The sequence below is a fragment of the Kwoniella dendrophila genome, chromosome 8, assembly GCF_036810415.1.
Source record: "Kwoniella dendrophila CBS 6074 chromosome 8, complete sequence".
Classification (NCBI taxonomy): Eukaryota; Fungi; Basidiomycota; class Tremellomycetes; order Tremellales; family Cryptococcaceae; genus Kwoniella; species Kwoniella dendrophila.
The window spans coordinates 1,078,658-1,102,233 of record NC_089483.1 but is presented as its reverse complement, the minus strand read 5'-3'; the positions used below and the strand labels follow the sequence as shown (position 1 = coordinate 1,102,233).

Here is a 23,576-nt window from a genome sequence, read left to right as displayed (position 1 = left end):
TTTCAGAATCAAATCGCTTTTCGGTTATCTTATCATAATCGTAAAATTGTCTTTCGCTCGTAAAACAACATCAACAAATTTGATCCCGACCCTCCACAAAAGAGGCAAATAATGGACGCACTCGATTTTATACGATTGAATTCTGATCCTACTTAGACTTACTGCATGAAGTTGAGACAGAATCAATCTCGTCAGATATGATTATACATTGACTTTCTCCCAAAAACACCATATGGACAAGTTTGCGCGCGAGAATGCAATTGTTACAGCAAATTATATACATTCGATATTTTGAATGATTTTGTATTTGTTTTATTAACTTTACTATAATGTTTTTGACTATATATAATATTTAATTGATTTATGGTATTGTCGAAGGAAAAAACCAAAAGAAAAAGTCCCATGGAGAAGTGTCCGAAATATATAATGAGAGAGGATATCGAAAAAGAATAAAATAATATGTATGATGGGTTCAACCCATTGACATGAATATTGGATAAATATTATAAAACATGATTTCTATAGGAAAGTAAAGGAAACGCTGATGACAAGTCTAATTTATCAACTGGATTAAAGGATTACAACTGTTCCTGTTCCTGTAGTTCCAGTTGAAGGTAAAGTAGCTAAAGATGAATAAAGTGATAATCTTGAAGCACCCCCACACATTTGAGCTGCGTTACCTGCGCAAGCATAATTACATTGACCTGAACCATCTGTTAAAGTATCGATTATTGCACCTGTTGCACCACCTGTGAATGAATTTCCACAATAACATTGTGAAGCATATTCTGTTCCTGCCATATTATAACCTAATTGTGCACATTGTCTTGAACATAATTCACCTGTCATTGTACCTTTTTGAATATAACTTGTTGCAGTGAAATTTAATGCTCTATCTGTCCAACCTTCTGCAACACATCCTTTATATGTCCATCCAGTTGGTAAAGTTACTGAAGCAGTTAAAGAGTTAGGATTGATGTATAACCATAAAGCGTTGGGTCCACCACAATTTTCATTTGCATTTCCTACACATGGCATATTACATTGTCCAGAAGTTAATAATAATGAAGCTCCACCAACTAATGCTGATCCACAATAACATTCTGATCCATACTCTACAGCTGACATGATGTAACCTCGTTCAGCACAATATGATGTACATGATTCTACTGTCATATTAGCTTCATCTTTATAAGCTGCACCTCTTAAGGCTCTTGAAGCAACTTCTTGTAAACAAGCTGTCTTGACATAACCGTTAATGACGGTGTTTGAATATGAATAAGCTGGATTTTGGAATACTTGTAATGAATTCCATCCACCACATGCTGTTGAAGGATTACCGGCACATGGTGTACCACAAAGTTGTGAAGTCTTGGTAATATCGGCACCATTGTCAATAGAGTTACCACAGTAACATTCTCTACCGTACTCTACACCACCATATTGGTAACCCATTGAAGCACATTTGTTAAGACATTGAGGTACGGTCATGGCATCTGTTGACCATTGGTAACCAGTAAGAGCTCTACCATTAACTTCTGGCATACATTGAGCAATAGTTGACCATCCGTCGGGTAAAGTGGCGGTTACTGACGAAAGATCGGCAGAAAGGGCGGCACCGTTTAATTTGGTTGAAATATATAAACTCATGGCATAGTATCCACCACAGGTTTCAAGTGAATTACCAGGACATGGAACAGCACATTTGGCGGTAGTTTTGAGGGAAGCACCGTTTGAGAGGTATGAACCACAGAAACATTGGTTTCCGTATTCAATACCGGCAATTGGGTAACCTCCGGCATCACATTTAGCTAGACAACTTTCGATAGTGTTGTTGTAGTCAATAGTGAAGGAACCGAGTAATGCTCTACCAGTTTTACCATCAGCAATACATGGTGAAGAAGCTACTGCCCATCCAGATGGCACGGCAGGGGCAGTTGGTGATGGTGAAGCAGATGATGATGACGATGAGCTGGTTGAAGAGGAAACAACAACTGATGAAGAAGCTGAAGATGATGTGGAACTCGAGGCAACCGATGAGGAGGCAGAACTTGAAGTCGCTGATGAAGAAGTAGAGCTTGAAGCAACGGAAGATGAAGATGAACTAGAAGCAGCCGCTGAAGATGAAGATGAAGAAGAAGCGGTTACAGAAGAACTTGATGAACTTGATGAGGCAGCTGATGATGAGCTAGAAGCAGCAGCTGAAGATGAAGATGAAGAAGAAGCGGTTACAGAAGAACTTGATGAGCTTGATGCGGCAGCTGAAGATGAACTAGAAGCAGCAGCTGACGAAGAACTTGATGAGGCTTTTGATGAAGAAGCTGATGAAGAAGCGGCAGCTGAAGATGATGCTGATGAAGAGGCAACAGATGAAGATGATGATGGGAATGTACCGATAGGGGTTGAACCGGTGTATTTGAATAAAACTAATTTATAGTAATCACCACAGTTTTCGTTTGGATTACCACTACATGTATAAGTACATTGTGAATCAGCTAATTTTGGGAAATTTCCTGAACCAAGTGAAGTTGAGCAGTAACAATCTGATCCGTATTCGACTGCCATAAAAGGTTTACCTAATTTATAACATACTGAAGCGCAATATTCTTGTGTCATATAATCTTGTCTTTCAAAGTAATCAGGTACGTAATGTGGATATGCATCTTGATAACAACCTTGTGATGTCCAACCATTAGTTGTTGTTACACCACCGGACAAGGAAGCAGCAGATGAAGAAGCAGCAGCAGCGGATGAAGATGTTGATGATGCTTTAGCTGAAGATGATGAAGTTGATGGTGCGATAGAAGAAGAACTGACTGCAGCAGCTGAACTTGATTTTGAAGATGATGAAGATGCAGGAGCTGCAGAAGACGAAGTGGTTGAAGTAGCGGCAGCTTTAGTTGATGTAGTGGAAGAAGCAAGTGTACCGTAAACCCAAGGATCTTCGTTATTGGCAGCACCGTAAGATGAGATAGAAGGCTTTGGCGAAGGGTTGTAGGTACCGAAGTAACTGACATAGTATGAAAGTTGACCCCAAGAGTAAACACCATCTGGTAAATTATAACCGTATTCATCGAAATACCAAGCTCTATGAAACAGATACAACGTGAGATTTAGTATATTAAGAAGATTCGATGATTTTGTAAGAATGGGATTACAACTTACTTCACATAAGATAAAGTGTGACCTGCCCAACCCCAATTAGTTGCCCAAGTATTCCAGTTAAATTGAGAGAATTTAGCCCATGGATCAGCAGCTGAAGTGGTAGCAGCTCTAGCAGCAACATTTCGTTGTACTGGAGTAGCTTTTCTATCTAATCTATTAGGTCCATTGTTGAATGTCTCAGCTTGAACACTAGTAGATATACTCAAAAGAGCTACTAAAATTGAAAGAGTGAATGAAAAGGTCAATGATTTGACCATGGTCGGTTATGTGTTTGTTTTGTCTGTGTTTTTGTATATATGTATTTATACGTTTGTAAAATGAGTTGAATGAGTCAAAGTCAATTTGATGATTCTGATTTAATGTCGAAAAAAAGAACTTCTAACTAAAGAATCCTTTTGTCTATTTGATGATTTGCTATTAATAATCTTGCTGTTGAGTAAAGAAAAAAAAAGAGAAGAAGAAAAAGAAGAAGATCTGCGAAATGATTTGGTCAACTTATAAGAGATTGAAAACCAACTGGTACTTCCTACTTCTTTCTGACCTAATAACGGTATAACACTAGCAAAATAGAAGGTTTCGGTCCTGTTTGATCTTCGATCTGATCTTCCTTTCAAAATGAAAGGAAAAAAGGTGCATAACCGACAATGTTTTTCTCCTTCTTTCCTTCTTCGAACGAACGAATTTCAAGAACAAAGGGTAAACAAGCGTTGTAGGTTTTTGGCTAATATATTACATCAGGTGGAACAGATATCATTGCGGTTAAGGCTTTTGGCTTTGGTAATTACGATATTCTTATTATCTTGTTCTTATTACAATGCAATACTCTACTGTTCGAATGGAGAAAATCGTGAGGTGATATACCTGAATCAATTTTATAGTTTGATGGGACTACCATGGTAAACCCGATCGAGTATACACAGAGTAATATGTAGGATGTAAACAAAAACTAACCAAATCCGTCCATTGTAAAAAGATCGTAAATTAGTTGCCGTGATCCTGATAAAAAGAATAGGCAGTATGAACATTACTTGATTAAGTTCAACTCAGCTGTCATGATAAAACTCACTACTGCACTGACCTCACTGGGACGATATGTAAACAAAAAGTTCTAAATATAACGTTAAGGAGTTTCACTGGAACATATGAACATTAATGAGGCGTATTGAGTAAGGGATTTTTATTTATCTTCATGATGACTGTAGTACAACATTTCTCTGTATTTCTTCCTTTAAAGTGTTTATACCTTGTAAGCCATTGTTGTCATTACCTTCGTCGATCCCTAAACTTTGTTTCATTTTGACTGATGATGGGCTTTCAAGGCACATAAGCCAAAATGACCATCTAAAGGAATAGATACTGGATTTGTAAGGATAAATCAACAAGATAAACTTTTTTCTTTACAGGTGACAAACATATTGTAGTAGTTTGCACATGTGTTCGATCAATCAGATATATACCGAATCCGGATTTGGCGTTGTTGATCAAAAATCAGATGTTTACGTTGTCATATGAGACAAGATTCAGAAGTGATTCACAAAACATTACGTGATTTGTTCCGACCGGCTTTTCGAACCCTGTTGGTCTTCCGGTATCCTTTTTTGTGTTTACAATTTCTTTACCAACAAAGAAGCGTTGACAGAGAAGGATGAAATCAGGTAGGTGTAGGACATTCATACTCTAGTACCTGTGCTATCTGCCTATCCCTAAATAAGGATAGTACAGGCTACATAGGCAAATGTGAGAGTAACGTTAAAAGAAACCAGCATGAACAGTAGTCAACCTTTTCAAATCCCAGAAATCCAGTCTAAAAGCCTCCATGTGGTCAATTCCAAGCTAAGGATACTCCTTGGAGTAACTTGAATCCGTTTGAGGGACAACGGACACACCAAGTTGTACCCAATTATGTAGTCCGCCGGTTTTCAGTGAAATCATTCATGTATGTATACGGTTAAGTATGTATCCCCTTTTGTAGTGAAAGTACCATTTTTTCCTGCTCTCATTGACTGTTGACTACGATGATCCACTTTGCAAGTGTTGGACGGCCCATTGACACATGAGATCCTGAGCATGAAGACACTCTATTCGAAGGTTAATGAGCCAAATTCTCCTTTAGGAATATATGCTGACAATATGCAGATAAAGCCAAGCCTTTTCGCTTTGCAGATCATTTCACGTCGATCTTTATCAACTGTCATATATAATGACGCCAAAATGATAGTCGCAGATCTGCAGATCATCGATCTGTTCGACTTGAGATAAACCTTGATAGATACTGTATATCATCTGTAGAAAGAATTGGTGGTTCACATTCTTCAGCTTAAAGCGGTTACAGAAAATGATTTTCCGTCGATCATAATTTGTTCACCGGAAACACTTAAATGCCGGAACACGTTTTCCAAGCCACCTACCAAATTGGCAGTTAGAACGGACGTACTTCTCCTTAAATGTGGCTTCGATCACCCTAAAAGGATCCGGGGGTATAAACTAACAATATTGCTACTGTACTGCAAAATCGAGATGAAAAGGGGGCCATACGAAGTAGACATACGTACATAGATCAGGAAGCTGGTCTATTGTGGCTAAAATTGCAGTGAAGAAGCTTTGAGCCAGAGTAGGACTCTGGAAATTAGTCTTTCTGCCTTGTTTAGCATGTTGTCCATTTCCAAGTCTTGCGACTTACTGGCTACCGAAGTCTGTGGAAATGACCGTAATTCTGGGGATTTATCGGGATCGCGTAGATTTTTGGGCTCAGCACTACCGCTAGCTCCTGCGTTTAGCCTTTATATCAAAGGTCAAAAGTGATAGTACTGTCTCAGGTTTTGGTTGATTCTTTATTCTCACTTATGATACTGCTTTGACAATGATACAACGTCTATGAAACCAGTGGGAATTACACCGAAATAAAATTGAAAGGACGAAGAGGAGTAGAGACGAAAGGTGTGGAAATGCATCTTTCTTGCCAATGAATACAGGTACGAGTCAAGATGTGCGAAGTGTTTCACACTATGTATACGGGAGTCATACCGGAAAACCTCCATACCTACTGTAACCCTTCTGAAGTTATTACCTTGTAGGCAGCAGGCTGTGACTTATAAACCAGCTTATCATTCTCAGATTTTATCTATATACATAATTTTGAGTGGATATAGTATTGAGATCGCTTTTAGTAAACTTGATACCTATATATACAATATGTAAAGCTACCTTGCTGGAAACCTATTGAAAGAAATATATCACAGAATGTAATTCCGCTGAGACCTCTTGACAATGTTATTGATATGTTAGCTTACTTGGCTTCATCCTCTAATTCTCCTTTGTCCTCTTCATTGGAACAACCGCCAAAGTAACATCCAACTGAAGAAATCGCACAATAAGTTCTCACTCCAGCATTCATAAGTCCTACACCATAACCACCCATTTGAGCTGATTGAAAAATTGCAAAAGCACTTTTTTGTACAACAGGATGAAAGAATGATTGAGCAAAAGATGCGATAGAGCCTGTTACCACGATGGAATTCACAGAGATCAATCTACATTACTTCACCCTGCAGATACATAAACGATATGGGACCAACTATGATGAAATTTACTAGCAGCAGGACCAATACCTGTAAAACCAGCGATAGCTAGAATCGGAGACCATACTAAAGAAGGAGCGAAAAAGACTATACCATTCATAACATAAAAAGCAGTTTGTTTTGGATTTTCTTTAACGTAATTTTTGATGTTTTCAGGTAATTCGTTCCAATTGACCGAAACAAGTTCGTTCAAATCTAAATTTTCGATTTTTCCATATTGTTTTTGAACAGTTTGAGGTAAATCTTGAAATTTGACTTGTTTGATTTTCGTTTGAAGATCAGAAACGAGTTTGATAAGCGATTCCATTTCTGTATTGATGAATTCCAGATGTTTAGGTTGGATGTAGTTGCTTTGAGAGGTTAAATCATGGAGAGTTGGTATGTCTAATATGCTGAAAGAAACAACGATATATGCTTGAATAGCTAAAATGATAAGAATACTGAACCACATCATTTTTAGATGTGATTAACGGGAATAAGTAATATTGAAATGATGAATAATCTAGACGCTGGAAAATAAATCAAGGTAAGAAAATACGATATCAACCGTGTGTATAATGTGTATATATATATACAATCTTTTCGTTAAGCTGGTGTACTGTTGTACAGGTGTGAAAAATTCCATTCCATCAATCAACTAATTCTCAAAACAATGAAAAGAGGTCAATGCGTAATTGCTTTTGATGAAAGCTCATCGAAACTTTATTAAGTATACACACAATCAAACCTTATATTCCCTTGATGATTCTGAAGAGTGGGGATGATCTATATCCTTTGGATTACGCTTTGACCACTCTCAGCATCAGGACCTTATCTTGATCATTTGATCATAAACAACCGGGTATAAGTGGGGGATAGAATGGCTAAAGATACAGATTTTTTGTTAATATATATCAAGTGATAAATCTGTATATAATCATTTTCTTACATCTCGCTTTCGCACATGGTTATATTTTTCATATCATCTACTCATTCATCTTGAGGTGGCTTAGCCTTCTTGTACTCCTAGCTGTTCAAGCCTATATCGTTTCATCATTCAACATGTTGAATCTTCAGAGTAGTCGACAACAAAATTATAATTCCTATCTTTCACTTGCTAAAATTATGAAACCCTCCAAAAAGAATACCAATCCACTCTGGGGATCAATTACTAGCAAGATTAATCGTTTGGTAGTCGAGGAACCTCCAAAATTCTTTATACGAGAAAACAATGAATTGTATTCATGAACGCCCTTATCAAACTGCGTCTCATGTAATAACCGGTATGACCTTCCTCTATCCCAATCTGGAAGGTACACCGGTATTATATGTGTTGGGATTCGCACCTCTTGGTCCTGTGGCTCGTAAGTGTAGTTTGCCTTTTCAGTATGTAATATTCTATTTTGACAGTCCATTTGAATCATTACTGATCACAAACAATTACCACCTTGCCTCAGATTCTATCGCTTCTACGGTACAATCATATACACATCCGATAATTCAAAGAAGTTTCTTTTCTATACTTCAATCTGCTAGAATGGGAGGTTATGGTGTAGAAATTGTTGATAACACCATTAGATCTGGTTTAGGAACATTGACAGGTTGGAGTTGGTATACTAGAAACTTGATTCAAGCTAAAAATGCCCTAAATATTGAGATGAAAACAGATAAATCATTTATATCAAAATTACTGAAGACCAAACAGACCGTTAATTTACCGAAATCGAAATTGCAGGATGACGAGGGAAAGTCTTCCATCCAAATGCTTTCGTTTGACTCTTATTCGTCTCACTGGTGATTATTCTCTCGCTATATCTTATCGCGATAGAAGTTGTTTAAATTAGTGTTACATGTTAATATCTTACAATAAAGAACCTATATCTACCCTTATATACTTCTTTTATACTCCCTCTTATGGATTCGTGATTTCCGTTTTATACGTATACACCTAATGTACAGAATAATGCTACTATACCACCTCCAGCTAAAGCAGATGCTATTAATGCAGTTGAGAGTTCAGCAATTGGGACTTTTGATCTCGGTAATCTGGAAGAAGGTGACGAGTTATCATTAGCACATATCTTCGGTGTACAAATCGCTTTGTAAAAGCGAAGTGATAGGAACTCACGTTGTAAATAAGAAAGTAAGAGCAAAGAAAGCTAATAATGATATCAGGGCGATACTGGGTAAAAAAGATATCGATATTGGCGGTTGGAAGGCTGGGAGAGATGAATGTAGAGCCTATTTGAGAAGACAACTGAGTTAGCGTTTGCGCATAGCGACTATATGTTGTGATAGGGTTTTTGTAAAACTCACCTTGATTGAAGCGTATGTCTCTGACATTTCGGTTATATTCTTATTTCGTTGAGATTACTGCCTTAGTCTAATCTTCCCTGTTTCCGCCTACTTAGACTTGGTTCCTCTTGATGTCAAATGTCGAAAGTTTTTTGCTGCTTTTCGGATGAATGATCTTTTATAAATACAATTAAGCAGAACGACAAACTCAATTTACCATAACATCTCGAGTGATCCTCGAACGTGGAGGCTGCGGTGAGGTGACTTGTGCGCCTAAAGAGACACCAACATGATCTTTGTGCGCCTATTCTGCTTGAGCGGTCATGTCTGCGGGGCAACGCGTTACGGGTTAGAAATATTAGTGCGAATGATAAACAAAAAACAGAACTGTGATCTTTGGAGATAGAGTGCGAATTTATGCTCTTACAAATAAGAATGCCATCTCTTACTCGTCTCCAAATAAACAAAGAGAACCAGCATGAATGTTCCAGCAGTCAAACAAGCAGTCAAACAAGCAGTCAAACAAGCAGTCAAACAAGTAGTATAGGAAAGGAAAATGTCATCGACAAACTCTACATCCTCTTTAAGCACGAGCGCAATTCAACTTGAAACTACTCAAGCAGAAACTGAAACAGCTGTATTTCAACATTCACCTGAACCAAATTCAAAATTAAAAAGAGAATGGGAACCTGGATGTCAACCTGACGAGATATATGATAGATATTTACCTTCTTGGAGAGCATGGCTAAGAAGATCACTAGTAAATAGATTGAGGAAAGAGAAAGATTGGATGGCAGATTGGCAAAAGAGAATAAGAAGTAATGGTAGAGATCAGTTTTTCTATTGGACTGCTATATTTGGAAGTAAGTCAAAATGAATTCATATTAGATTAGCAGCGAAATATTCCATTCGTACAGGATCTTGTTACAAGCTGTTCCAAGAAAGAATAGAAGCTGAATATGGTCTTATTCTTAGCTCATACATTTTTCATGACCTTTTTGCCGATACTGTTCTTCTTTGGTTTCCCTCTTAAAGCTAGAGGGTGAGTTATATGGTGGAATTGAGTTGAGAATCATAGCTTATGACACTCTCATCAGGCTACTCTATGTGGTTGGGATGGGAATATACGTTTCATCTTTCGCTAAAGATCTAGTCTGTACACCTCGACCATATAGTCCGCCGGTCATACGGTTGAGTAAGTGATCATAAATACTTGACCTTAGAGGACGATAAGCTGATATTCGAGTTAGGTATGAGTACTCATCATCATGAATATGGTCAGTTGGAGAATCATCAACCTAGCAGAAAGATGTATATACTGAACTCCATGTTATAGGCTTTCCTTCATCACACTCAACAAATTCCGTCAGTATAGCCTTATTTTTCGCCGAATGGCTATACGAATCAAGGCATAGCGTGGGAATGCCAACGGTATTGGCTGGATGGATAGGTAAGTAAAGAAGAAGACCTGAGTTTGAAATGGTATATGCATACAAGGCTCATCTTCAACGTGCAGCTCTGTTTGTCTATGCTGCAAGCGTAGTAGGTGGGAGATTATATACCGGAATGCATTCAACAGGTAAGTTTCTCTTCAATCTCATATTAGCAAACAATTGGAAGAAGGATAATGGCTTAGATGAAGAATGAGCCTTCCGAAGTGAGCCTGATAAGTCAATAAGCTGACAATCACCTCTAGCGGACATAATTGGTGGTAGTCTGATGGGAATGGCCTGTTGGCTTATCTGGATCGTAATTGGAAAACAAACGGAAGCGTGGGTGAATACTGGAACATGGCTAGGTGAGTTGTCATTCCAGGCTATTTGTTTAGCCCCGACTGCTTCTAGGCTAACCACTATGGGAATCTCAACATCATAATCAACAGTCCCAGCTATCTCTATACCTCTGACTCTTGGTATGGTACACTACCATCCTGAACCATTGGATGATTGTCCTTGTTTCGAAGATGCTATAGCAGTACTTGCAGTCATTTTAGGTTCCTTCTTAGGACATTGGTGGAGTATAAAAACGGGTAATGCAGTACCCACTTTTGCGCAAACGACCTCTTTTGATCAGAGCTCAATAGTCACTATAGGAATTGTCGCTTTCAGGCTTATCTTAGGTAAGCTAACTCTCAGGTGTTCTCGCAGAGCTAATTGTCACTAATTATTTTGGTGTAATGGTAATTTAGGTCTTGGAATAATGTTTGCATGGAGATTAATAGCTAAAACTACTTTATTACGTATACTTCCAACTTTATTTAGAACTTTTTCCAAAGTTTCAGGTGAAGATTTACCTACAAGAAGATTTTATAAAGCTGCTACGTATGTAAAATTTCCTTTTAACATACATCATGAAAGCCTAATAGAAAGCTGACTTGGCCGTACGCAATGATAGGGATTATGGAGAAGTACCATCAAAATTAGCATTTAGACATATTCCATCGGTTGTAGATTTACAAATTGGAGATAATACCAACGATTCGTCCTCAAATTCACCAATAGATTCACCTTTATTAAATCCAAGAAAATCTTCTTTAGCCGTACCTAATGGAACTGCAGATTTGAGAAAGAGGATATCAAATCCTAAAAATCCTAAACAAGAAATGAAAGAAGCTGAAAAGAAAATGAAAGATGATGAAATCAAATTATTAATTAGGATAAATAAGAGGAAAGGTGATAGATCTAAATATGATGCTGAAGGTTAGTACACCATTTACCATGCCCCATACCTTGAGGTACTCAATATGTTATATTCATATGTAAAATACACATAACTGACTTCGTTCAAATAGTCCTCACTAAAGTAGGAGTGTACTCAGGTATCGGTCTATTAGCAACAACGTTTATACCGATATTATTTAGGATAATTGAAAATTATGTTTTGGCATGAATGTCATTGTTCGCCACTGAGCAATAACCATATTGTCGCCACGGTACAGTCATGACGGCTGTGAGATTATTGCATTGACATTAAGTAGTATTACAGCGATTCTAAATTGGTGTACTACTTTACAACTAACTGGAAAAGAATACACGGTGCAGATAACAGAGTATTGTCCCCAGACTATGCTTGTCCCAACGCTAATTTAAAATACAGAAAATCACAGTAACAATATGTCCTGTAACAGAGGTCTCCATGAAGGATCTTGTACACCTTGATCTCTTAATGTATATAACTGAAAATGAAGGCGAAATCGATGTTGGACAAATCAGCGTAAATGATTAAGAGAAGAGGAACTACGTGAATTTGCATCGGGACTTACTTGTTCAAGTATTCTTAAAGCCTCTTCAACATCATAAGAAAAACTAACATCAGATCTAAGAGTTTCTATAACTCTTCTTGATTGATTTCTACCTTGTTCATCAAACATCATTGATCCAACAATCAAAGTTGGAACTAACATATTAACTGTATAAGATGATCTTGAAGTTTCTAAATAATTTAAAGCTGCACTTGCATATTGTTGTACGATAGGATGAGAATGTGGATATTGTAATAAATCAACACTAATTACAACCTAAAACATCAAGTTACCCATTCATTCAGCTAAAATCTTTTTACATATACATGTACTGTAGCTGAAAACTGAAACTTACCCTCATGGTATATGCTATTATCAAATTACCAAGTTGAACTCTAGGTAATCTATCGGCACTTCCAATTGTAACTTCCCAAATATCTAATTCCAGCAACATATCTTGTACTTTTTGTGATTGCATATTCACATAAGCTTGATTTGATAGTTTCGATAATATTCCATATTCATGAACTAGTATATTTACTCGATTGACCTGTTATATCAGCAAACCATATTAGTTTTATTTGATACCATTAAGCAATCTCTGCAGCTATAACACAATGTGAATTTGCTTACAACCTCCAACATCCCTCTTTCCATCCCACAGATGAATTGAAAAGTATCAGGATGATTGGAATCTGTATTTTGATCTGCAAAATCGAACCTGATTGAGTAATCATTTCGTCGCCAGCCAACAAAATTAGCATCGGTAGTAATTCATAATCACCACACCAAAAAAAAAAACTCAAATACTCACCACCAAGGTTGAAATTCTTTATCTAAAAGTGTAGGTTTATTACCTGAAGCTAAACAATGCCAAACGTCAATTATAGCTAAATTTTCTAATAAAGTTCTTGTTTTTATTAATGAATCTGATGAATTGTATGTACTTTGCTTTTTAGCTTTTTCTAACATTTTTAAAGGACCACCTTGTAAATTGATAACTTTTAAACCTAAATTATAAGCTTCCTTCCATGTTGGTGAACCTAACATAACCTGTGATATACATATACAAACTATACTCGTTAATATCGTATCTGAAACTTCTTTCATTTCTTCGTCTCTTTTATTATCATTTTGAAACGAATTTAAGGTTAACGGATCAATGTCTTTATCGATTTCTTCTATGATACCATTTACCGTGTTTGTTAAAGATGAATCATCATCATCGCCTTTGATATTTGATAATTTCAAATTCAAAGCAATTTTACCTAATTCAATAGCAGCTTTTGAAGAAGATATTGAATTTTCTTTTAATTCTTTTATTTGATTTTTATTCGTTTCCGTTGTTGAAGGTAAAGGTGGTATACCCCATCTACCAATTGGAGGTTGATTTAAATATTTTTTTTCTAATTGTAAAAACATTGAAGATCTATGTACACTTGCAATTGAAATTATTGATAAAAAAAAAGAATCAATTTCAAATGATTCACCACGTCTATTTTTAAAACATTCACTAACATCAAAACAATGTATTGGTTTATTTGGATGTGGTATTGCATGTAAATTTACTGTACCTGGGAACCATAATAAGAACATTATATCAAGTGGTATTAGCTTTCAAATCATTTTTCAGTGAATGCTTGATAGTTGTTCAAAAAAAGAAAACCAAAAAAAAAAACATATAACCTTGACCTACCAAAACACAGAAAATGCTGTATCTGTTCTCAATTATTCATCAGATGGTCACTCCTACGATACGAATGCTTCCATACATCACTCACTAAAGACCTTTCTTTCTGATCAGGTATGGCTAATGCCAATAGATCCGTCAGAGTAATTGCAGGTGGAATTGATTGTAACGTCGTCTGCAAAGCATTGAATCGTGCTTGTCTTGAACTTTCAGCATGAGGAGGGCTACCTAGATTCGGTATTTGTTCAAATGACGGGAATTGATTAAAGCTTGAGCTTGCTGAATATTGTGATAGGGGTCCTAATGTTGGAGTTGGGTAAATACACTGCATGTTGGTAGTGATATTCAGTTCAGATTCTTACTGTTATATGCTGTGACGAAATGATACCTACGACTCTAACATTCCTTTGACATCTCCCACAGACAGGTTTCGATTCATCACATCTACAAAACTGATCAGCCACATGCAAACTTACTCCTTTCTACTTTAGGCGTACTTACTTATGTTTCGCTTTTCTACATGTTAAGCAACCTTAGAATTATATTCATCGAAATGTACAATCAGTGTCAGTATCGGTATTACACATTCGCTCGACGGAATATAGGTTATCACTCACCTGTCCTGCTCCTCCTATGTCTAGGATACGGTTCATTAGACTCCGGCGAAGGCATTATTTATAAGCTTGCGAACTAGCGCTTTGACATATTTTGCGTCGGAAGGCAAATACATGTCAAGCAATGTCATTTTAATGGCGGTAAGAGATATTGTTATCACTCAGGATGCGGTTACGGGTATTAGCGCTAGGTAGCTAGCTAGGATATGCTGGCTGTCTAGTCACGTGCACTGATTAGGTGTGGGGGGGGGGGGGGGTGAATATTGAAGTAGATGAAACAGGAAGGACTCTTGCAACATTGATGATGTTTAAGGTTATCTCTTCGCGAAGCTGAATGAAGTGGACCTCATGAGAAATTTGTACTAATAGATATATGCAGATATGCATCCAGACGTTGATGTTTCAACACAACGTTACCGTTGTTCTCTCGGTAAACATATACCCCTTACCCCGCTAGACTCCCCTTGGCCCGTTGGTGAAGAAATTCGGGTTACCAAAATCTCGAAATCAGGCATCTCATATACTATAGCATGTGATTGAGGATCCTAGCTAGCGAACAGGATTAGGATGGCTCAGCAGCTCTGTGTATGAACTCAAGATATTCATAGAGGGGGCGAGTGTCAGCAAATGCCTACTATAGGAGTCTATAAAAATAACAGATAGATAGATGCCATCGGTCATATCCGATGCAAATAGGGGAGAAATTAAGCTAACTTAAGCGTATTTAGCCGTGCTCCAAGTCCAAAACATCATCCAATGTTCATTTTGGCAATGGGTCAAGAAGCACGAAGAGCTATGATATGCAGGTACCTATGAAGATAGTCTGACGGAATGAAGATGGAAGGGCTCATCACTATGCGTATATTAAACATATCAACTGGAGCATATATACCTTCATCCATCAATTCCTTTGATCTGGGTGTGATATAGTCAAATCTCTTAAACAGAATTGTTGTAACTTCGTAATGTCATCTGCAACATCAGATGGTCGTCTACCTCCGGTAGGTCAAGAGCATAGCTCAACGTCACAGGTTCAGCTCGATGGTGAAATCACCGGAAGACCTATTGAGAGAGGGATGAGTACGTCTCATTGGCTGGGTACAGTCAGAAGTAATCCTTTATTAGATTACAGAAGTTCTGAAGAGTTACCTAGTAAGGCAGATATGATAATCATAGGCTCTGGAGTAAGTCCGTTCAATGCTAAAACAGTGAATGTAACAATCAGAGCGGGGCTGACAGTGGTCGTCATAGCTATCAGGAGCATTAACAGCGTTGAGTTTACTTGAATCGTCAAATCCACCTAAATCATTAGTAATGCTAGAAGCCAGAGAATTATGTTCAGGTGCAATAGGTAGAAATGCAGGTCATTGTAAACCTGACATATGGAGAGGTTTTACAGAATATTCCAAATTATTCGGAAACAAAGAGGCTTTACGTGTAAGTTACCTTTTAATCAAGTATCGAAATAAAGTTCGAATAACGCTAAGTAAATGTGGTGTGTGCTTAGATCTTAACTAATGAAGGCGAAACGAGAGACGCTCTAGTGGAATTTATCGAAAGTAACGAAATACAATGTGAAATCTGGAATGGAAAAACGGTGAATAAGCTGTCCCAACACTAAGATGGGATTTTGGTCGATAAAGAGAATAAAGCTAAAATGATTTTTCATGCTTCAGATGGACATGATGATGGATGAAGAAACAGCTAATAAAGCGGCAGAAAATATGAAAGCATTTTTAGCTGCTGGAGGAGATGCCAGACAAGTGGACATCACATTGAACCCTGTGCAAGCTGAAAAAGTAAGTCAGATGCTCATATAATGGCAAAAATAGCTGATTCACATATTATCAGTTATCTCGAGTTAAAGGCGCTAAAGCTATATATGCTTCTCCTGCTTCTACTTTACATCCATGGAAACTAGGTGGGTAATTCTACTCTGGATATTCCTAAGGGAACGATACTCACCCTCTCTCTGGATTTAGTTGAATTCATCATCAAACGTTGTCTTAAACTTGGACTTCAACTTCATACCCTTACACCTGTCTTATCAGTCGACGGATCAGACAATGATTGGACAATTCAGACTAAAAGAGGAACAATCAAGACACCTACAGTAATACACACGACTAACGCATATGCAGCGGCATTATTACCTGAAATGAAAAAAACTATAATACCTATACCTCATATGTGTAATTTAGTTTATCCACCATCAAGTCATTCAGGTTCAAAATCATTGAAAACTTCATATGCTGTAATCTATAAAGAAGGATTATATACAATTAATCCAAGATTGAATGCAGATGGATGTATTTTAGTTGGTGGTGTTCAACCGAATCAACATCATTTAGAGGCTTATATAGAAGAAAAGAAAGAATCGAGACAATTTGATGATAGTTTGAAAGATTTTAAACCTATAACCGATTCTGTAAAAGATTTAGGTACGAATGGTTTCGAATGGTATGTCCGATGTATCCTTCATACATAAAACTTGATCTGCATCGTAAGATTATATTCACGATATTATTCGCTCAACATTGCAGGAATGAATCACAAAACTTAAAAACTGGATTCAGTGTTAGATATGATCGTTCTTGGAGTGGCATAATCGGATTAGTAAGTGATACAGTATCAGCCTATGACAATTACTTGACTGGCAGATTTATTGATGAAATGCTACTACACCCAGACGAAAGATCAAGTACCGTTAGTAGGTGCAGTACCTGGTAAATCAGGTCAATGGACAAGTTGCGGTCACAACGGACATGGAATGGTGAGCAGGTTGAAAACAGCTTCTGCGAATAAGGAAATTGGCTGATGTAGTATATGTATTATCGTAGGCTCGAATATTCACCTGTTCAAGAGGTCTAGCACAACTGATACAAGGTGCAGAATGGACAAAAACAGGATTACCAAAGTGTTTCGAAATTACCCAACAGAGATTAAACGGTGAATTGTATAGACAAAATAAGCTATAAACCAATTTGCGTACAAAGCAAACGATGCAATATGCATATCAACTGTACAGAACAACTTAACTTAGTGAGAGTAACAAGCTACAACGTATACAGTACAATACAAATTAAAGATAAAATCAAAATCGAAGAAAGCAGAATAGCCATAAGAGTATTGTACCGTAGTACTGTAGTCAATGATGACAAGTGAAAAAAAGTACAGTAAGGCAGAATTAAAGATCTTTATTGGTAAATTGTGGAATTCCAATAATCTCACAACGATTATAAGAATATTCTTTGAATTTCGAAATTTCTTCTAAATCTTTGAATCTATATTGAAATTCAAAATTATTATTCCAATTTTTAATCAAATATACGAGATGTATAAATAAATCAGTTAAATCTTTTCTTGTTGAATTATAATCTAATTTATAAATCCACCTTGACAAATCATTCAAAGCAAGACCTCCAAATGTTTTATATGATAAATTTCTCCATTTAAATAATACTGTAAATGAATTTTCATATTTCCATAAGAGTGATGAGGTGTAATCTAATTCTCTATGGATTGAACCCCACTAAAACAAATCAAGTACAGTAGAAAAATTATCAATGAATTGTGTTGAAAACTGGTACACTACTGATTTGGACTACTTGATTCACTGTAACGATTCAACTTACCATTTTGTGATGATTATCTAATTCATTTATCCTTTCTTCTAACAAATGATAATTTGGTATTCTAACTATTGAACAATTTAAATGATATTTGAGAGCTGAATAATATCTCATAACATTTAATGAAGTTAACCAAGCGAAAGCTAATTCTGCTCTGGAACAACAAATCTAAAGCAATTCGAAGAGGAAAAACAAACAATTTCAGTCAACTTTCATATTTTGTATTAAAATTTACAATATTATCTTAGAGGTGGGAAGAAAAAATAGTATGGAAAAGAGAAAAGCAAAAAATCGACTCACTTGAAGATTATCTTTAGACTTTGAATGAAATTTATCAAAATACAATGAATCTCTAAATTGGAAATGATAATTATTTGATAAATCATCATACCAAGATTTCTTTTCACCTTTACTCGTAAGATTATTCTTCATCTCTTTAATCTTATAATAATGATAATATGTTATATTACCTCTTCTAATCATCTTGAGATTCTTTTCGTCATCAATATTGGTAGTTTCCAATATAAATTTAAGACCTGGATATTCACGTGCATCAGGTAAGTTTTTAGTGACTTTACATGTTACGTCTGATTCTGATTCTACCGCCGTTGATGTACTTGATACCAATGTCGTAGTTGAAGAGAATGATGAAATCTCACTTTTATCTTTACCGTCTGTATTGTCGTTACTGTATTTCCTAAGTATATTGACAATCATTTTGACGGAATTTTGGCGATCTGTTTATACCTTTAGATACACGGTAGATTGGTATTCACTTTATACCAGTAAATAGTAAATGGAAATCTGTCAAGAAAATATCATTACATTTCAATTATATACTAGAAGTATATCGATATGTATATACCTAGTATGTATTTTCGTTCATATCTGGCATATAATAAGGTTAATCATTCATAAGTAAACCCATAGAAGAAAGTTGACGACTCCTAATTCGTTTAGAAAAGATTGCGATTCATGTTGAGTGTTCATCGTGCCGGAGTGACCCTACTTTATGTACCTTCATGATCAAAATATCATTATTAGTCGTTAATCAACAAGCCGAAATGAAACCGATCTAGGTTTGACGATACAATCAACGATTAGGTTGGTGAAAACAAAATGTACGACTCTGAATGATTTGTCATATTTTCAAGGGTAAATGCCACTTTTCCATGAACCTAATACTGTATGGTACAGTCAACAGATATTCAAGTTGAACGATGATCTACACCCCACATTCGGCATCATGGTTCAATGACAGGACAAACCAAGATAAGATACTGCATATGTGAGTATATTCGAACCCACGATATCACAGATATATATATATGTATTGTACACAATCGAAAGTAAACAGTATAGTAGATTTACAGGTATGCAAGTAAAATATATGTATTGTACAAATTCGCAAAAGTGTCCTTCATCTAGAAGGGTAACCAATGTCCTTGATAATCAACGGAGAAATTAAAAACCCCTCAAATTCCACCTAACATCTCTCTCAATTCTCTCTCTTCTTCTCTTCTTTCCATTCTAGCTTTGATTTCTGATCTTTTCCTTCTAACTTCCATTTCTTCCTTCAAATTGTTTTTCGATTTTACTGCACTTAAACCAGATTGTCTAGCTCTAATCCTAGCTGCAGAAGAGGATTGGGGTTTTCCGACTCCACCCATACCTGGTTGCGATGTTTTAGATTTCAAGGTTGTTGTCATATGTGATGGTCTAGGTTTAGGTAAATTGAAATTTGATGAAAAAGATTGATTATCCCTTGATTGAGCTGAACCAAATGGTTGAACTGTTGTAGTCATTTTAGGTGTCGATGGTTGTACATGAACTTGAGCTTGAGCTTGAGCTTGTGCATGTACATGTACATGTGCATGTGCGGGTACTGGCGGTGGTAACATTGGTAAAGGTCTTTCAGGATTAGGTCTAACGGTAGCTTGCATCCTAGCCAGACTTGATGCAGTAGGTTGGTAGAGTGTGGAAGTTCGATGAACTGAAACTGGTCTAGTTGATCCACTAGCTGTGCGAGCGGTATCGGTATAAGCTGAAGGTGGTGCAGGAGCAGGTCTTGCATTTCGTATGATTTCGACTTGAGAAGCTTTCTTTGACATTGCCAAATTGGACGACAATGATGATGATTTAGGTAATCCCAGAGTGTTTGTGGAGGAAGATACACTTCTATTGGTACCGCCTGGTGGAGCAAAATCCGGTATTTTGGCTCGTCGAGGTGTACGGGAGCTACTACTACTTTGACTCAACATAGTCTGAACAGAAGTCGACCTTCCTCGATCTTTAGCAGGTTTGCCAGTTACGTATGAAGGTTCAAGAACCTCAGGATTAGGCTTAATCACATTGCTGAGGTCAGTTGAACGTCGACGTGAAGTAGTCGGCTTTCTTGCTAGAGAGGCTTCCAAGTCGAAAGGGATTTTACCATGAGGTGGATCTTTAGGAGCATAGACAGAAGTTTTCCTCGGCATAGTAGGCGCCGGTACAGGGGGCGATTGTACGGAGGACACGGGATCGGTTAAGGTAGTCGATGGAAGTGTCGAAGTTTTCTTGCTTCGGAGAAAGCCAAATCGTGATGAAATACCACGACCTGGAGAATCAGGTCAGCAACTATCCTTCCACAGTATAAGCTGGCTTAATGGAATATGGTGCAACAGGATTGTAGTGACCAAGCTCTTACTCACCTTTCCTCTTAATCAGACTTGATCTCCGTTTATCCCGTCTATCCTTCATAGCTTTCATCATTTCTTCTGTACTTTTCCCCTTCTCTTCTCCTAACAGATTCGCAATACTTCTTCCTGCTTCACGAATAGAACCAAGGTAATTTGGCCCATTGGAAAGTCTTTTACGCTTAGCTTGTCGTTCTTCGTCATGAGATTCAGCCGGAACAAGCGGTGCTCCATTTGGAGCAGAAGGTATGAGATGGGTTGTTGAAGTCGAAGTGGTAAGACCATGTTTCCTCTTCGTTTGCACTGTTGCAGAAGGAGCTGTAGATATTTTTGTTATTGAGGCAGATGATGCTTGTCTAGATGAGCCCGCTTGAGGAGGAATGGATGATTTTGAGATGGAACGCATTCTGAAAACAGGGTACTCTGAATCAGCTTGATATGACTCAGCTATTAGCCGAAATGGGACGTACTTGGCAAATTCCTTCTGATGAGCTGAAGCATACCTATCCTTCTCACTTGTACTATTACTCAATCCCCATCCACCTGTACCTAGCTCTTTGTTGACCTGAACTAACTTATCCATCTCTGCTTTTTTACCTTTAAGCAATTCCTCTCCGAAAGCGACACCACCAGGTAATTTAGCATTCATTTCTTTTAAAACAGCTTGAGCAGTTTCTGAAAATTGTTGGTTACTGACTCCCGCATCATTTCGAGAACCGAAAACCATTTGACTTGGAGTCGGAGGCAAAGGAGGAAATCCTCCTGGAACAGGTTTTGGGGATGACATTTTAGCGAATCGAGGTGGGATAGTAGGTAATGGTGGATATATAGATGATAAATGTGCTGAATTCGAACTGGGTAAAGCTGGCATTGATTTTCTGCTTAATCCATTTTGAGCTAGAGCAGTAGTTGATCCTAATGATGAACGTAATGGTGCCATTGATCTACGTTCCTTCAAGTTTGCTTTACCGAAGAAAGGAAGCTCATCTTCTTCTTGATCTGATGAAAGGCCAATTCTGGGCGATGTAGGTGTTGGTGAACATAGTCGGACTGTACTTGGTCGCTCTTGTAGTGTCATTCGAGAATATCTACGTGGTACGCCAACGGTCGATGCAGGTGAAGGTGGTATCGTTTCGGTTACTTCCTCTATCTCTTGCTCTTGCTCTTGCTCCTGTTCAGGTTCAAGCTCAGCTTCTACAGCTAGATTACTAAGTTGGGACGAGGCTGATGTGCTTCGTCCAAGCAGGATACGAGAGCCGCGACGAGTGAGAGAAGAAGCAAGTGCTTTCATTGAACTGGTGGATGAGGCCTTCTCATTGTGGTGACCTGAAATGGACGGAAATAGTCAGCTAATGTTAACAATTAAGGAAATGTGTGAATTTAGTTATATGCGACCGGGACTGACCACCAAATTCAGCCATGGCTTCTCCATTATTTGCACTTTTCCAACTACATGTTTTGGTTAAACCATAACTTGGCTTTTTAGGAGATACTAAACTGGCTCCACTCTCACTTAAAACCTCCCATGCTTCGGATGTCCTAGACTGCATACTCGCCATGGAATCCTTATATTTTAGAGGTATTGGGGCAAGCGAATTAAGTGAAGTAGCATTCAGGGGATGAGCGGTCTATGTCAATGAGCAGATTCATTGTGTGTTAGCTTCGGTTCGCTTATATACAGTTTGAGTCGGCTGACAATGTGATTGTGGAAACCTTCAGAGATAAAAGAAGAAGAAGTAACATATCCTCAGATTATAGTAGGACTGTTGAGCTTGTAAATTTTGTTCATCATAAGGTATAAGAAAGGTGAGATGTATTGCTAGGTCAGGTCAGGATTAGAGGGCGTACAGACACTTACGTGAGACGCAAGTGGTGTTGGAGGATCTGATGATGGTGTTTCCTGAGATAACATATTTGGACCAGGTGTTGGTGCAGGTGAAGGTATATAGAAATCCAAATCATTTGCGTGAGATACAGCATCTGAGGTGATGTCAGCTGCTTGTCAATGATTCCTATTACGGAAAGCTGACTGTACTCACAATCTTCGAGTCTTGATATCATCTCTACATTCTGTCGGTAATGGGAATACAAATTAGCCAATGATACGCATCTGTAGAACGGTCAAATAACAACTCACCTTTCCACTAGCTTTGAGTCCATATCTCTTTGATAAAGAAACTAGTTGATGCCTTTTCAGAGCATTCAAAGCTGCTGAGCTATTATTCGTTTGCCGACAGGATTTCAGTAGATTATCCTTCAACTTTGAATTACGGCAGATATAGCATGTGTATAAGGTCAAATACATGAAAACTCACTTTCGAAGTATCTCATCTGCCATCATGCCCGATCTTCAAGCTTGTACCAAGCAGATTTTCAATGATCAAGTACCTATGGTTATTTATTATCGATAATGAAAGAAGAAGAAGAAGAAGAAGAAGAAGAAGAAGAAGTGAAAACAGATGAAGGGTATATTTGTTATTTGTTATTGATTTCTGTATCAACCATAAAAAAGAAGTCGCGGAAGTAGATCACATAATTCAACCCTTAGTTTCTCACGGTGGTCATAACTCAGCTTTGATGGTATAACCCGTTTGAACAAGTTAAGCTTAAGTCGACAAACGAAATACAGTAAGAGGTATTCCCTTCTTCAAACTTAACAACAATCTCTAACCTTAGATACCAATTGTATCATTGTATCTCAAATAGT

General features: G+C 37.5%; 9 protein-coding genes across 9 annotated transcripts; 3 read left to right on the top strand and 6 right to left on the bottom strand.

The window, feature by feature from the left end:
• Nucleotides 1–570: 570 nt before the first annotated feature.
• L201_006238 (uncharacterized protein) lies at nt 571–3,422 on the bottom strand (the record flags this gene model as incomplete). Its single annotated transcript, XM_066221960.1, has 2 exons — nt 571–3,088; nt 3,166–3,422. The coding sequence occupies 2 exons, from the start codon at nt 3,420–3,422 to the stop codon at nt 571–573; spliced, it is 2,775 nt and encodes a 924-aa protein (XP_066078057.1).
• A 3,029-nt stretch (nt 3,423–6,451) lies between these two features.
• L201_006237 (uncharacterized protein) lies at nt 6,452–7,050 on the bottom strand (the record flags this gene model as incomplete). The annotated part of the gene is made up of 2 exons (XM_066221959.1): nt 6,452–6,663; nt 6,756–7,050. 2 exons carry the CDS (start codon nt 7,048–7,050, stop codon nt 6,452–6,454), a joined length of 507 nt encoding a protein of 168 aa, XP_066078056.1.
• Nucleotides 7,051–8,007: 957 nt separating this feature from the next.
• L201_006236 (uncharacterized protein) lies at nt 8,008–8,520 on the top strand (the record flags this gene model as incomplete). The annotated part of the gene is made up of 2 exons (XM_066221958.1): nt 8,008–8,086; nt 8,180–8,520. The coding sequence occupies 2 exons, from the start codon at nt 8,008–8,010 to the stop codon at nt 8,518–8,520; spliced, it is 420 nt and encodes a 139-aa protein (XP_066078055.1).
• A 136-nt stretch (nt 8,521–8,656) lies between these two features.
• Nucleotides 8,657–9,065, bottom strand: L201_006235 (uncharacterized protein; the record flags this gene model as incomplete). The annotated part of the gene is made up of 3 exons (XM_066221957.1): nt 8,657–8,768; nt 8,851–8,963; nt 9,039–9,065. 3 exons carry the CDS (start codon nt 9,063–9,065, stop codon nt 8,657–8,659), a joined length of 252 nt encoding a protein of 83 aa, XP_066078054.1.
• A 508-nt stretch (nt 9,066–9,573) lies between these two features.
• Nucleotides 9,574–11,906, top strand: L201_006234 (uncharacterized protein; the record flags this gene model as incomplete). Its single annotated transcript, XM_066221956.1, has 11 exons — nt 9,574–9,880; nt 9,993–10,059; nt 10,115–10,212; nt 10,268–10,294; nt 10,354–10,467; nt 10,534–10,596; nt 10,714–10,815; nt 10,900–11,136; nt 11,206–11,338; nt 11,412–11,716; nt 11,809–11,906. The coding sequence occupies 11 exons, from the start codon at nt 9,574–9,576 to the stop codon at nt 11,904–11,906; spliced, it is 1,551 nt and encodes a 516-aa protein (XP_066078053.1).
• Nucleotides 11,907–12,117: 211 nt separating this feature from the next.
• Nucleotides 12,118–14,620, bottom strand: L201_006233 (uncharacterized protein; the record flags this gene model as incomplete). The annotated part of the gene is made up of 10 exons (XM_066221955.1): nt 12,118–12,192; nt 12,280–12,534; nt 12,614–12,808; nt 12,892–12,979; nt 13,073–13,832; nt 13,955–13,976; nt 14,040–14,273; nt 14,341–14,392; nt 14,450–14,480; nt 14,566–14,620. The coding sequence occupies 10 exons, from the start codon at nt 14,618–14,620 to the stop codon at nt 12,118–12,120; spliced, it is 1,767 nt and encodes a 588-aa protein (XP_066078052.1).
• Nucleotides 14,621–15,527: 907 nt separating this feature from the next.
• Nucleotides 15,528–17,540, top strand: L201_006232 (uncharacterized protein; the record flags this gene model as incomplete). The annotated part of the gene is made up of 9 exons (XM_066221954.1): nt 15,528–15,746; nt 15,814–15,999; nt 16,070–16,159; nt 16,239–16,361; nt 16,414–16,483; nt 16,545–17,022; nt 17,106–17,178; nt 17,252–17,335; nt 17,403–17,540. The coding sequence occupies 9 exons, from the start codon at nt 15,528–15,530 to the stop codon at nt 17,538–17,540; spliced, it is 1,461 nt and encodes a 486-aa protein (XP_066078051.1).
• A 209-nt stretch (nt 17,541–17,749) lies between these two features.
• Nucleotides 17,750–18,911, bottom strand: L201_006231 (uncharacterized protein; the record flags this gene model as incomplete). Its single annotated transcript, XM_066221953.1, has 3 exons — nt 17,750–18,094; nt 18,198–18,362; nt 18,495–18,911. The coding sequence occupies 3 exons, from the start codon at nt 18,909–18,911 to the stop codon at nt 17,750–17,752; spliced, it is 927 nt and encodes a 308-aa protein (XP_066078050.1).
• Nucleotides 18,912–19,669: 758 nt separating this feature from the next.
• Nucleotides 19,670–23,207, bottom strand: L201_006230 (uncharacterized protein; the record flags this gene model as incomplete). Its single annotated transcript, XM_066221952.1, has 8 exons — nt 19,670–20,790; nt 20,885–21,276; nt 21,340–22,195; nt 22,275–22,497; nt 22,728–22,849; nt 22,909–22,939; nt 23,007–23,085; nt 23,185–23,207. The coding sequence occupies 8 exons, from the start codon at nt 23,205–23,207 to the stop codon at nt 19,670–19,672; spliced, it is 2,847 nt and encodes a 948-aa protein (XP_066078049.1).
• Nucleotides 23,208–23,576: the final 369 nt, after the last annotated feature.